Source organism: Sphaeramia orbicularis, chromosome 21, assembly GCF_902148855.1.
Source record: "Sphaeramia orbicularis chromosome 21, fSphaOr1.1, whole genome shotgun sequence".
Lineage (NCBI taxonomy): Eukaryota > Metazoa > Chordata > Actinopteri > Kurtiformes > Apogonidae > Sphaeramia > Sphaeramia orbicularis.
In genome coordinates, this window is record NC_043977.1 from 33,145,736 (window position 1) to 33,160,360 (window position 14,625).

The window sequence follows — 14,625 nt, forward strand, 5'->3', positions numbered from 1 at the left end:
TGCAATATGAAGCTCAGCTACAAGAAGAAAACACACACATGCATCTAAAGGTTCAGTGTGTTAGATTTGGGGGATTTAGAGAGATCACCTGAAAATAACAATAGTTTTTTGTTACCTTAGAATGAACCTTCAGTCCCTTCGCCACCTTTGTAGGCGAATGTAAGTGCAGAATGCTACAAGTGTGCTCCACCAATTGGCGTTCTTCAGCACACAGCCCCGCCCCTCCAGAATTCAGAGAAATCTGAAAAATCCTACTCCCCTTACAAGAAATTTTTCAGGGAAAGTTTGGGGTTGAAGGAAGGTTTTTTTTTTTTTTTTTTTCTTTTTACCCAGGTAATTTTGGTTTTTCAAAATTCTGGGTAAAGGTAAAGTTCCTGCAGTGGAAAAGGGGCTCTTTATATCTGCAAAGGAAGTGAGTCGCCTTCACTCAGCCTGTTATATCTCACGGTTATGTTCCTACAGTAGTTCAGTCATGTCCATGTTCTTCTTAAAGCAGGACATTTCAGTCTTCTGAATCTGAATAGAGTCATTGAAGTGGATCAGTGTCGTGAACAAACTCTTATTTTGTGAAAGCAGTTCACTACCTCTGTGATCTTTACCATCTTATCCATTAACAAAAAATATGACATTCCCCTGATATGATCTAAAACAAATAAGATGAGTGGTATGTGAGACAGTTTGAGGTGGTGTGATCACACTGATGTCTCTGTCTCTTCTTTATGCAGTCAAAATTCAGCCCAAAAATAACAAAGCCTGATGAGCACCATCATGTACTCAAGGGTTGAAGGAACTGCTCTGCTGTACCATAAGACTAGCAATCGTATGAATACACAGATCGGGGGAAAATGACAATTTCAGACTGATACACAAAATAGAGAAAGAAATGTGCTAAATACAGTATGACCTCAACTCCATGAGTGCTTATGAAATGTAGCCTGTTGTGTACCTGGAAAAACTCTGTATAATACTATTAGTTGGCCTGTTCTAAGCCTCTATTAAATTAACATAAAAAGAAAGTCATCCAGTAAAAAAAAAAAAAGACTAACCATCATGAACTTAAGGGGCATGTTGGGTGAGCTGAGACCTGAGAGATTTACATAACTGTTAGCAGTCATGTTTTTATCCCCTTTCATGAGAACACCTCTGGCTCAGAACAGACTTTTATCTGTTTTTTGTTTCAGACTTCTGTCTTATTTCTTATTCTATTTTTCCATTTCATACCACACTCTTTCTAGTGTCAACATGAATTACTGTGTTCCACTATGTCTGTGTATGGACCAGAGTAAATGTCTGCTCAACTGATAAGGCTAGAAAGGACAAACCAACCTGTAAAGATGAAGATTGTTGTTCTTTTTTTGGCTGCTGAGGGGTGTTCGGTCCACTGCAGTTTCACCACTAAATGTCACTACATATCACACACTGAAACTTTACGTGTGCTGTTAGTTTGACATGTTTATTTATTGTATGCCTTGTCGTTGACTGACTGACTACATAATAGATTTAATTCCAGAGGATCTGCAGTAGGAGATAGAATGATCAGGTAAAACCTTTGCACTAGCGTCGATTGCATCCATTTAAACTTACAGTGCACAACACGATGTGAAGTGTTGACATAATGGTTATTTCTCTCACATAAAACTAATGCACACAGTTTACCGTGGCATGCATATGAGTACTGACTCCACCTGGTTTTTAAAGGGGTTTTACTCAAGAGAGAATGAAACAAGCATTAACTATATGTGCATGACATACTGATTAAGAAGCATTGAATTCTTTTTTTCTATGTAGGATTTATTTAAAAAACAAACAAACAAACAAATAAAAAGTTTCCTTAGCTGGGGCTGTGCGATATGACCAGGAACTTTTATCCCGTTACGTGTGATTTCATATCTCGATAAGGATGCTTGTCATGATATAGTACATTTAGTCTAAATTCAACAATTCAGTGGTATCTCGGGCTGAAACTAGCACTTATTGTCATTGTCAGTCAACTAATCAATTGGTTGTTTGGTTTCAAAAATGTAACATAATAGATGAAAAATGTCAATCCTTTTTCCCAAAGCCTGTGAAATGTCACAACCCAAAGATGTAAGGAAACTAGAAATATTCACATTTAAGAAGCAGCAATCAGAAAGTTTTTACCGTTTCCTTTAAAAGTGACACGGATTGATTGAGTATCAAAATTGTTGACAAAAGTTGAAGACAATTCCAATAATTGTGGCAGTTTTGTTAAAATGACCACATGGAAAACCTTTTTTCTCATTATATTTAGGGTTATATACTCCTCAAATTAAACTTGCTTAATGATATTTAATTACTTTGTCCTTTAATTTAGAACCTTTGTGCAAATTTCAATTATTTAATAAAATACAAAATGTCCATGAAGAAGTCTTGACTTACATCATAGAACAGGACACTGAGATACATTAAAAAAATTTATGTCAAGTAATATTTAACAATATTCTGGATCTGCCACAACAATCAACACAGAGTCATCACATATCATGCTATCATTTAAAGAGAGAATAAAATTTGATAAATAGAATGTGTTATTACTGGCCCACCCTGTTCACGCAAGTATGTGAATCCTTGAACTGTATAATACAAATCAAATCTAGTAAAAAAATAAATAAATAAAATGTGAATGTTGTCAAAAATACCAAGCTTAAACATACAGTAATCTTTAACAGTTGAATGTATCAGCAAACAAAAATAAGTACCGGTAAATAAAATACCAAATGGAAACATGGAGTGCTTTAACTATAGAAGCAAAAGAAGGTTTACCTGTGCAGCAAATCAAATACAAAAAATAAAAAACAAAGTGGAGCTTAAATGAGAATACAATTCATTGTCTACTGTTAAAAAGTATTTCTGTAGAGAAATTTGTGTCTCAAACTAAATGACAGGTATTGCACAGCCCTGTTTTCAGCTGATCCGTGACGTGACCTGAAGGATGTAACATAATAACAGCGGTTTTGTTGAGTTTTGTTGAATTGTGAAGCTGCATTGGCCTCATCATTTCTGCTTTCTAGCTTGACGCTTGTTTTAAAAGCTTGTTGTGGTTGAATCGACAGGTCCGGCATAAATTTCACCAGTGTTGACGCATGGTTTTCATGAGCCACACTAACAGCATGGGTTTGTGTGTCCACGTGTGTTTGCGTATTTCATTCATACGTTGTCATCGTTCGTGTGTTTCCAGACGCTCGGCAGCCGCTCGCATTCAGGAGCTGTTTCGACGGAGGAAGGAAAGGAGGGAGATGGAGGAGAGTGAAACGCAGAATATCAGGAGACCCTCGGTCAAAATGGTCTACAAAGGCCACCGCAACTCAAGGACAATGGTACCACACACGAACCCACTCCTCCTTTTCCTACAGTTACTTACTTTTGGCAGTAGAATATAGCTGGAGCTGAGATTAGTTTAGCTTCTGTTCAAGTTATAGATTTTTCAACCCTTTTATGCATGAATTGATGCTAAACTAGTGGTATTTTTGACATTAAACATAGATTTCTTTAGCATAATATCCAACTATTCATTGTAGTGGATTCCATGCATCAACAGTTTAAGGTCAAGGTTACTTTATTTGTACTCGTGGGTAGATTTGTTTTGCAGTCGAGGTGATTGCTTTGGCATTACAACAAGACATACATTGAACATGTTAGACAGGTACTTCATCAAGCTTACAGACAGGACAAAAAGACAGGACAAAAAGTGCTCAGTGTTCCACCATTCATTAGTATAGCAGCATGGATAAGTAAAAGAATAAAATAAATAAATAAGATCAAATAAATAAAAACAAGATGCAATCAAACACAATAAAAGCCCAGAAGATAAAAACAGTCTGGGATAAAAAACCAGGATAAGAACATAAAAATTAAAAAATTTGAATGAACATGTAATGGTATTAATTTTTTAAGCATAAACACATTCATAAAGTTCTGTCCACAAAGAGAATATATCGCTGATTTGAGAAAACATATTTCAGTGTAAAATGTAACTGTCCACTGTGGTGAATGTCATGTATCAACGATTATAGTCTGGGAAACTTCAGTCACTGACACAAAATGACAGAAACCAGAGGATTAAACTGAACAAATTATTGCCTAAAATGTTACTTATTAGAGACTTTATTTGTAAGTGCATGTTTTGGGTTCATTAAACAATATATCAGGATAAAATAAGACTTTATTTATTCCACAGAGGAGAAATTCAAGTGCCAGCGGTATTTACAGTAAAGTGAACGTACCACTTATCAGAAAACGCAATGGCACAACAATTAAGAGTTAGTCATTACTGCAAATAATGTAGTTTTAATTGACAACTGATGTCATTCATTTATTTACTTCGAGCAGAAGAAAAACCAAAACTTTTATGTGTACAAGGAACTAATAGCAGAGCAAATACATTAATGAAATCAGGTGATCAAGACAATATAGCCATTGCCATGTACACTAGTAATAACAGAATAAATTCAGTAAGTATTGCTCAAAAAGGAGTGGGAAGAAGAAACTTATTAAATCCCACCCCCACCTCTGATTTATACAACATAACACATTACTTTTGCTTCCTTAATGATAAAGTTACATCTGTTTAGAGTCCTAATAATGTAAATAATAGATAGTAAACAGATTAGGAAAACCGATGTAAATTACACATAGTAGCTATCTAAATGATAGTCAGCATAACTTATAATACAATATATTTCAACAATAATTACATACCAACAATGGTAAACAACATCAAGCACATACCAACAAAGGTAAGAAAGACCCAAGGATGGAATGGCCCAGCAATACACAATAAGCCCCTGTCTATATTTTTGTGACTAACTGTCCACTGCAGTAATGTCAGGCATGAAGGGGTTAAATTCATGTGGAAATTGTTACTAAGTTCAGTAGTTCTGAATCTGAGCTATATTTAGTCTTATTTCTTTACTCGATCGATACCGAACATCCAAGAGTGTTCTGGGAAATAAAATAATATATAATATGTGTGCTGTTGAGCTCAAAAGCTGTATTTAGCAGTCAGTTATTTTTATGTGGGACTTGATACCCTCCTGATATTTTAGATATCTATGTATTAATAGATGGGTGAAGACCTGCCCCCTCTGCTGTGCCTCATAGGACATCATATCAAAAAAATGGTTCTCAATGGTCGGTGAGACAACTACACATTTATTCATCTACTTAGTATAATTTTACAAGTCAGTTTGCAGTGAAGATGGTAAAGTAGCATCTAGTTCACAGGTGTCAAACATGCAGCTCGGGGCCAAATCCGGCCCGTCAAAGGATCCAGTCCAGCCCGCAAGATGAATTTGTGAAATGCAAAAATTACACTGAAGATATTAACAATCAGTGGTCTCAAAATCATTTTAATTCAGGTTCCACATACAGACATATACAGTTCAATTAGATTTCAAGTGGGTCAGAACCAGTAAAATATAATCATAATAACCTATAAATAATGACAACCCCAAATGTTCTCTTTGTTTTTTTTGGTGTAAAAAAGTAAAATTACATGAAAATGTTTACAAAATGTTTACATTATCAAACTATACTTGTACAAAAATGTGAATAACCTGAACAAATATGAAGAAACAGAAATGTCTTAAGAAAAGTAAATGCAATTTTACCAATATTCTGCCTGTTATTAAATGTTTTGTGCGATCGTAATGCACGTGTAAATGATAAACTGATAAACCGAGGCAGAATATTGCTAAAATTGTACTTGTTTTTCTTAAGACAATTCAAGTTGTTCATGTTATTCAGATTTTTAAGGAAACTTTGTAGATGTAAACCTGATCATGATAGAATTGTACTTTTTTCACTGTTATTATTTTACTGGTCCGGCCCACTTGAGATCAAATTGGGCTGAATGTAGCCCCTGAACTAAAATGAGTTTGACACCCCTGATATAGTTTTATGAGAAACAGCTCAACGGACTGCATTACCAACCCTAAAACGGCCAATCCCTCGGCATATTTCACCTCGCTCTTCAAGAAGGAAGTAAACAAGTATTAAAGGAGGCAAAGTTAATATAATCTGATTATAAGGAAGCATCTTAGACATTAATGACGTCACTGGGTCTGCACTCTTTCTATTTCCATATTTTCAAAATCTGATAGTTGATTTGTTTCACAACAACCTACATAAATTGTAAAAATTTAATTTTAAGATGACAAAAGGTGAAAATAAAATGAAATAGTAAATAATCGTCTCACCATTTTTTTTTTTTCTGTATGGAGTTTGCATGTTCTCTCCATGTCTGTGTGGATTTCAGTACTTCCTCCCATCGTCCGAAGACATTCACTTATAGTTAAACTAGTGCTCGTCTGTATATGTCAGCCCTGTGATGAACTGGTGATATAGACTTTAAAACAGCTCTGCTGGTCTATAAGTCTGTCCATGGTCTAGCACCAAAGTACACTTGTGACATGTTGGTCTCATACGAACCATCTCGGACCCTGAGAACTTCAGGGACTGGTCTTCTGCTGGTGCCCAGAGTCAGGACTAAACAGGGTGAAGCTGCGTTTCAGTTCTATGCAGCTAAACTGTGAAACAGTCTTCCTGATGACATGGACAGGCCTCTACTGTGACAATGTTTAAGTCCAGGCTGAAAACAGCTGTGTTCAACTGTGCATAGAACAACTGAAAGGGTTCTATCTGCACTCTTCTCTTTTACTTTGTTTTAATAGATTATTTATGTTTTATTGATTATGATTTAATTGTAATTGTGTGTTTTTAACCTGTCTCTTTTCCATTTTTGGAAAGCACTGTGAATTGCCCTGCGTATGAATTGTGCTATAAAAATAAATCTGCCTTGCTTTGGCATGTCCAGGGTGTACCCCACCGAGGGATCAAGTAGTTTGAAAAATGAATAAATGAATGAATTAAGGTCCCATAGGGCTCAACTGGAAGGTGCAGGTCTTGACTCTCTATAACACAGAGACTCAGAGAAAACAAAGTGAAAACCTATAGAAATTATGTGAAGACATTTCATAAAAGAAGTTTTCCTATTGTTGTTATTCTCTATATTCTCTCTATAACACATATGATGCATAAAAACAGGAGAAACATAAGTGTAAAAAGGTGTACAGACAATACCACAGTACATGTTGATGGTTGGATTTTAAGATGTGTAAACTGTTTTGAGCTATTTGTCTCTGAATTCCACCTAAGATCTCCTAATGCAAATGGAAAACTATATTAAAGTAAAATAAAGTTAAAGTTGTTTTTCTGTGTGTATCCAGATAAAGGAGTCGTGTTTCTGGGGTAATAACTTTGTGATGAGCGGTTCGGACTGTGGCCACATCTTCATCTGGGACAGACACACCGCAGAACATCTCATGCTGCTCGAGGCCGACAACCACGTGGTGAACTGCCTGCAGCCACACCCCTACGACCCCAGTGAGTCCTGGTCCCAGACCGATCCAGATTCACCCTGGACCTCAGACCTCTCAGACCCCCACCCTGGTCCTCTGTGACGGTGTTTCCTTCTGTGTTTTGTTTCAGTTCTGGCTTCTTCAGGGATTGACTATGATATTAAGATTTGGTCGCCACTGGAAAAGTCGCCGTCTTTCAACAGAGTCCTCGCAGATGAGGTCAGTTTGAGGGGTTTTATTGTAATTTGTCACCACAATGGCAACAAGTTAAGGTTTATAATGAATGAATGAAATAAGTAATCTGTTATTTTTTTAATTTCAGTTTTCCAAATGCAGAAGTTTTATCCATATTTTTATTTTACAAAACTGATGAGTGGTTTCTTTTTAGTGTAATTTTTGTCAAGTTCTTTTCAAATTAATTTTTATTAGTTTATTCATCAGGGATAATGCAGTAAAACATAGCAGACATATAGCATTTGGCTAGTTTGTAACTCCTACCTCTGGTTGGGTTTTTCAACAGAGAAACACACCTGCAGTATAAACAACAATAATATAAAGCAGTATAAACCTATTCACATCTACCACACACACACTCATACACCTTCACACACTCAAAGAAAAATAAATAAATAAAAGAAAAACAGTCCAGCCTCACCAACCATCATACATTTTTAAAGAGGGAACATTCTTGTTTTGTTTTCAGTTTTTAACCTTTGCTGTGAATGTTTTGACATCTGTTTCCACTTTTCTTTCATTTTGCGTTGTGTTTCAGTTTAGTTTAGTTTTTCAGCTCTTATGAGTGAGGTGATTTTTAGAAGCTGAAAAAATTGGGATCAATGAAAAAACGATTTAAAAACAAATCCGTGAACCATTAACATCAGTTATCCCCGTAGTAAAGCTCAGCATTAACACCACAGCTGAATCTAAAGCAAAACAATCCTTTTAGTTTATTATATTTTGTTTTTCATTTCTGTTATTGATTGAAAAACATGTCAGCCACTCCCTTAGGCTGCTATCATTTAATTATAAATCCTCCCAAAACCTGTAACTTCATGTTACCTTGACATAATCCAACATTTTTGACTCGACACATTAGTGACAAGAATCAAAACCTTAAGCTTTTTCTTGTTTGTTGCCTCTCTTGTTGACATTTTTCCTCCGCTGTCAACCAGGTGATCACTCGCAACGAGCTGATGTTGGAGGAGACGAGAAACACAATCACAGTCCCAGCGTCTTTCATGCTCCGAATGTTGGCCTCCCTCAACCACATCAGATCAGGTATAAGTGGTTTGTTGTTGTTTGTCATTTTACACACTGGCTTTAGAGCTGAAACTATTCATTGATTAAGTTGCCAATTATTAATGAAATCTTTTATTATGTTAAAAAAAGAGAAAAAAAATTGCTGAAGAGGTTTAGAAGAGGATGGATGTTAAACTCTAATGACAGCACATTAAGATGGAATAGAATGTAGTGGAATACATGTGTATATTCTATATTTATATAAACTAATATAGTTTTTAGGTTGTATAGAAACATAATTTAGATAGTGTGTGTGTTTATAGTATAAATTATGAGGAAGGTTATGTATAATTTTAAATTATAATAGAACATATATTGTATTTCTATTGGTTTATATTTAGTTCATATGTAGTGGATTATAATGTAGAATTATATATATGATAATCATTATATTTACTGATATAAATATGTACATATTGTATTAATATAAAATAATTTAGTTTGTGTATTAGTAATGAGTTGAGGAATGAATAAGCTTTTGCTTCAGTCTACTCCATTTCAAACACAAATTATTGACATTTATGTATTTATGTATTTATTTATATTGTTCTACATGTTTGAAATAAAGATTTCATTAATTCACTAATATAGAGTTTTATAATATATACACTCAAGTCCATAAGTATTTGGACAGAGACACACATTCTGTAATCTCTGTTTGCACCACAGATAGAGGGACTGTGTTTAAAATGGTTTAATGTCTTCACTGGTTAATGTAATATTTTTTGCTTAACCCATTTTATCTTCCTGTGCTCTGCACTCTCAGAACATCCTATAAATGTGCGGTACTGATTTTTAAACTGATATGTAAAGCACTTTGTGCTACAGTTTTTAATGTATGAAAAGTGCTATATAAATAAAGATTATTAAATGGTGGTTCCCAAAATTGGGTAACGGGGTATCTGTATGGAAGTAAATCTGTGTCATCAGATTTTGAACTATAAAAGCCATTGAATTTTTAGCACTGATTTTTTTTTTTCTTTTTTTGCACTGAAATTAAGTATCTGAATTTTTTGCACCTGATTTTTTTGCATCTGAATTTTTTTTTTTATTCTAAATTTATGAACATAGTTGAATTCAGAGACAAACAATTCAGATACTTAATTTCAGTGCAAAAAAAATCCAGATACTTAATTTCAGTGCAAAAAAAATCAGATACTTAATTTCAGTGCAAAAAAAAATCAGATATTTAATTTCAGTGCAAAAAAAAATTCAGATACTTAATTTCAGTGCAAAAAAAATCAGATATTTAATTTCAGTGCAAAAAAAAAATCAGATACTTAATTTCAGTGCAAAAAAAATCAGATACTTAATTTCAGTGCAAAAACAAAATTCAGATACTTAATTTCAGTGCAAAAAAAAATCAGATATTTAATTTCAGTGCAAAAAAAAATTCAGATACTTAATTTCAGTGCAAAAAAAATCAGATATTTAATTTCAGTGCAAAAAAAAAATCAGATACTTAATTTCAGTGCAAAAAAAATCAGATACTTAATTTCAGTGCAAAAACAAAATTCAGATACTTAATTTCAGTGCAAAAAAAAATCAGATATTTAATTTCAGTGCAAAAAAAAATTCAGATACTTAATTTCAGTGCAAAAAAAATCAGATATTTAATTTCAGTGCAAAAAAAAAATCAGATACTTAATTTCAGTGCAAAAAAAATCAGATACTTAATTTCAGTGCAAAAACAAAATTCAGATACTTAATTTCAGTGCAAAAAAAATCAGATATTTAATTTCAGTGCAAAAAAAAATTCAGATACTTAATTTCAGTGCAAAAAAAATCAGATATTTAATTTCAGTGCAAAAAAAAATCAGATACTTAATTTCAGTGCAAAAAAAATTCAGATATTTAATTTCAGTGCAAAAAAAAATCAGATAATTTCAGTGCAAAAAAAAAAGATATACTTAATTTCAGTGCGAAAAAAAAATCAGATACTTAATTTCAGTGCAAAAAAATTCAAATACTTAATTTCAGTGCAAAAAAAATTCAGTGATACAAATTCAGTGTCTTATAATTCAGAATCTGATGACACAGATTTACTTCCATATATCTGCAGGTTTGAGGCTTTTTAAGACATTTCTTGAGGCATTTTTGATCAAATTTAAGACACTATCTTCACATAAACTATAAAATTTTCAGCTCATTTTCAACCCCTAAGGCCTTTACTGTAAAAACAAAAGTTAATGAAGAGAGTTAAAACGGTATGAAAACAAAACAAAAAAAAAATACAAAACATAAAAACTAAAATTACTCAACTACTACTAAAACTACTAAACGACTAAAACATAAAGCAGTGACACAAAACGGATAAGGACAGGAAAATACTCATATAACAGGCGATGTTCACTGACTCGTTTCAGTTTCATCCAGTGTTCTGTTTGTGTTAAAACCTGAAGTTCTGTCAGTGTTGGACTGTTTGATTTCAGGTGTTATGTATCCCACAGTTTAGTACCTGTTACCGAGGATGACTGTCTGAATGTTGTTCCTTATTTCGCTGTTCTACAGTTTGTACTTGTTACATCTCTAGTTCTAATTCTGTTTAGTTTGTTTACCCTGGTCCAGGTCATTCTTAGAAAACAGACTTTTAATCTCACTGAGGATTTCACCTGCTTAAATGAAGGTACAGTACCGTGCACAAGCCTTTAATGTCGTTGTTTTTGTGGGGTTGTAGCTGGTGTGTGTCTTTATTTTGAACAACAAATATGCAGGAAATAAGTCCACAGTATTGAAACACACACAAAATCTGACCTAGCAGCTTCTGCAGGTAAAGTCAGCGTTTAGTGCGACGTCCATTTGGATTTAGGTCGACTGGATTCTGGATGTTTTCTTAAATAATCGTGTGTTATATCACACACCTTCACAGTATCCCAGAGGCTTCATGGGGTTTTATCCTTTTCTGTCCAGAGGATCCCATAGGTTCTGTAATGTTCATATTTTTTGCATTTTTGCTTTTCACACTGTTTACAATGCTGTATATTGTTGTAGATATATTACCACAAAGACTGACAAACGCATATGTGTGGTTATGCATTTCACAAAACAAATGAATACTCACACTAAACACTGACTTCACCTGTAGAAACTAGTTAGTTCTGATTTTGTGTGTTTCAATACTGTGCGCACATTTCCGGCGTATTTGTTAGATATAAAGACACATGCCAAAACAACAAACCTAAAGGCCACCCAAGACTTTTGCACTGTACTGTATTTATAATTAAATGTAGAAGTCCACACTTCAGTCTCAAAAAGTAAACCAATCTGTCACACTGCAAATACTTATGGACCTGACTGTAACTGATCGTATCGGTTTGAGTAATTTCACCTTTCCCCCAACATTCCTAATAACTTTCATTTCCAGGAATTTATAAACCTGGATAAAAGGATTCCTGGTTATTCTATGTGGTTTGCGTTTCCACTTCTCCACAAAGTTCTGGGAAATTCATTCAAATCTGACTTGGTCATTTGGACTTGGTCGAAGCCCCACTGAAATTCTTTTTAATGTATTCAGCAAATGGACGTCATCATCCGCCTACTTCTTGTAGCTTCATTTTTTTGCTCCATTATCAAAACACAAATGAAGTGAAGCTTGCAGAAATGGAATAAACACATTTGTAGCCAAACACAGGCTTAAACGTTGTAAGTGCAGAACGCTGCAAGAATGTTCCACCGATCAGTGTTCTTTAACACATAGCCCCGCCCCTCAACAGTTGTGGGGAATCTGAACCCCACCCCACCCCCCAGAAACTTTTTCAGGGAAAGTTCAGTTTTTTTTTTTTCCTGGGTAATTTCGGTGGAGATGTGCTGAGGTTTTTAAACAGCCTGGGTAAAGTTCTGGTAAATTTCCTGCTGTGGAAATTTTTGTTTTGTCGTCCTGACCAAGGTTATAATAGTTTGGGATTTTTCATTATAGTTTAGTTTTGACTTGTTTTTCTCTAATTCAGTTAGCTTTAATTAGTTTTTAGAGCAGGTTTGCTAGTTTGTATTAGTTTTCGTTATTTTCTAAATGCTTAGTTTTAGTTTCTTTATATCTTTTATCTTCTTCGCTGCCGTATTCAAATAAATCCCAGACAGGACTCTGCTGCTTTCTCCCAACTTTAGTCTCCATGTTTCCCGGTAGAGTGGGGACCAGAAGACGACTGTAAACCACAAGTGACGGACCATTAAATATCATATGGTGCCAGCAGCTAAAATTGCTTGAGGGAAATAAATCAATTTTATATCAATCCGACATTGACAAAGATGAAAATGAAGGGAATTTTATCCATAATTTTTATACGTTTTAGTTAGTTTAGTAAAGACACAATACAGTTTCAGTTAGTGATGTTTTTTTTTTTTTCATTTAATTATAGTTTATAGTATTTATTTCAGTTAACGAAAATGTTTTTACAATTCTAGTTTTTGACATTTCATTAGTTTTCGTTAACGATAATAACCTTGGTCCTGACACAAGTAAACCAAGTACCTACTTTTTGAATATTTTACAGACTTAATCAAGAAATTATTAACGGCTTAATATGACACTGAAGATGAACATTAGCTGCAGTCCTGATTATTTCTCTTTTATGTACAGTCACGGAAAAAATTATTAGACTATAAAAAGTCATCAAAAACAATGGTTATGCAATCAAGTACTAACTCCTGTGTGTATCATGTGACTAAAACAGACAGAAAAGAAAACATGGAATGTCTAAAAGCACTGTTTTTGTCAGTACAATGCCATAGATATTGATGTACGAACTGAAGTGATTTAGGTTATCAAGAAAACATGGAAAATGGATAGATATCAGCTCTGAAATTAAGCTATTATGAGCAATTTTTGTTGTTCTCATTATATTTGTCCAAACACATGTACCTTTAGTTGTACCAGGCATTAAAATGAACAAAAAATTGAAGAAAACAAGGGTGGTCTAATACTTTTTTCTGCGACTGGATATAGTATTTTTCTTATTTTACTTTCCTTACCTGTTGTACTTGTCCCCTGTGTGTTTACATACTTGGCAAATAAAGCTGAAAATTATTCTCCTTTCTGCAGATCGACTGGAGGGCGACCGCTCTGAGGGTTCGGGCCAGGAGAACGAGGACGAGCAGTAGCCCACCGGCCTGTTTATTTGGAATTAAAACACTATTTCTTCTTGGTGTATAGCACTTGAAAAACCTGAGATTTGTACAAGTATAGTGTAGAATACCTCCTTTTGAAAACTAGTGTAATTTCTAGCCCCCCTGTTTTTTTTAAGGTGACTTTCTTACCGATGTTTCTGTATGAGGTTATACATCTGTGTGAATGCAGCGGCAGGACGTCAGTATATATTACGTGTGAGAATAACGGCGAGTGATGTGCAAGGATGTTAACGTGCAATATTCTTTTGTTAGGAGAACGTGAGCTCTGATCAGTGTTAATGTGTGACATTTTCAATTTGTAGCACAAAGCTAAAAAAAAGTGTTGATGTGCTGCTCCAGGAGTTGCGTAAGGAGGTTAAAGGCAGTTTTACTTGCAGAATGCTTTAATTTTTTTCTTTTTTTTTTTTCTTTTGAAGAAAAAGGAAACAAAGCGGTGGTTTTTCTCCGCAGAGGGTAATGTCATTAAATTAATCTTTTACATTGTTTGGAAATAAAGCTACATGGCACCTCAAAGAAAAGACAAATGCTTACAATGGCTGTTCAACACTACAACCACATCCACAATAAACACCAGTACTTTGTGAACAGATTCCTGCTGTGATTCTAGATCTAGTCTTCAAGTCGACTTCACACACAGACGCTGTTACGGGACAGATTTCAGGATGGATGATGTTTTGGAAGTGGTTCCCTCATGTTTTCAGAAAATATTTCAAAGATTCTCTGGGACCAGGATCGTTTCTTCTGCAACCCTTTTCTTTTATATAAAAAATATCCTCCTGAGACCCAGCAATGCATTTTTATCATCTGTAGAGGATGAGTTTCA

The 14,625-nt window shown here is 34.4% G+C and overlaps 1 protein-coding gene across 6 annotated transcripts in view; it reads left to right on the plus strand.

The window, feature by feature from the left end:
* The window catches only part of dcaf6 (ddb1 and cul4 associated factor 6), a 43,989-nt gene extending 29,598 nt beyond the window's left edge, over positions 1-14,391 (plus strand). For 5 of the 6 annotated variants that reach the window (XM_030124885.1, XM_030124886.1, XM_030124887.1 and 2 more), the window contains 5 exons: positions 3,200-3,338; positions 7,248-7,404; positions 7,510-7,598; positions 8,552-8,657; positions 13,717-14,391. In XM_030124885.1, the coding sequence (XP_029980745.1) occupies positions 3,200-3,338; positions 7,248-7,404; positions 7,510-7,598; positions 8,552-8,657; positions 13,717-13,775 (550 nt within the window). In that variant the 3' untranslated portion in view covers positions 13,776-14,391. Of the gene's footprint in view, positions 1-1,510; positions 1,560-3,199; positions 3,339-7,247; positions 7,405-7,509; positions 7,599-8,551; positions 8,658-13,716 lie in introns of those variants that run through there. The other variant, XM_030124891.1, reaches the window with a different exon arrangement.
* Positions 14,392-14,625: the final 234 nt, after the last annotated feature.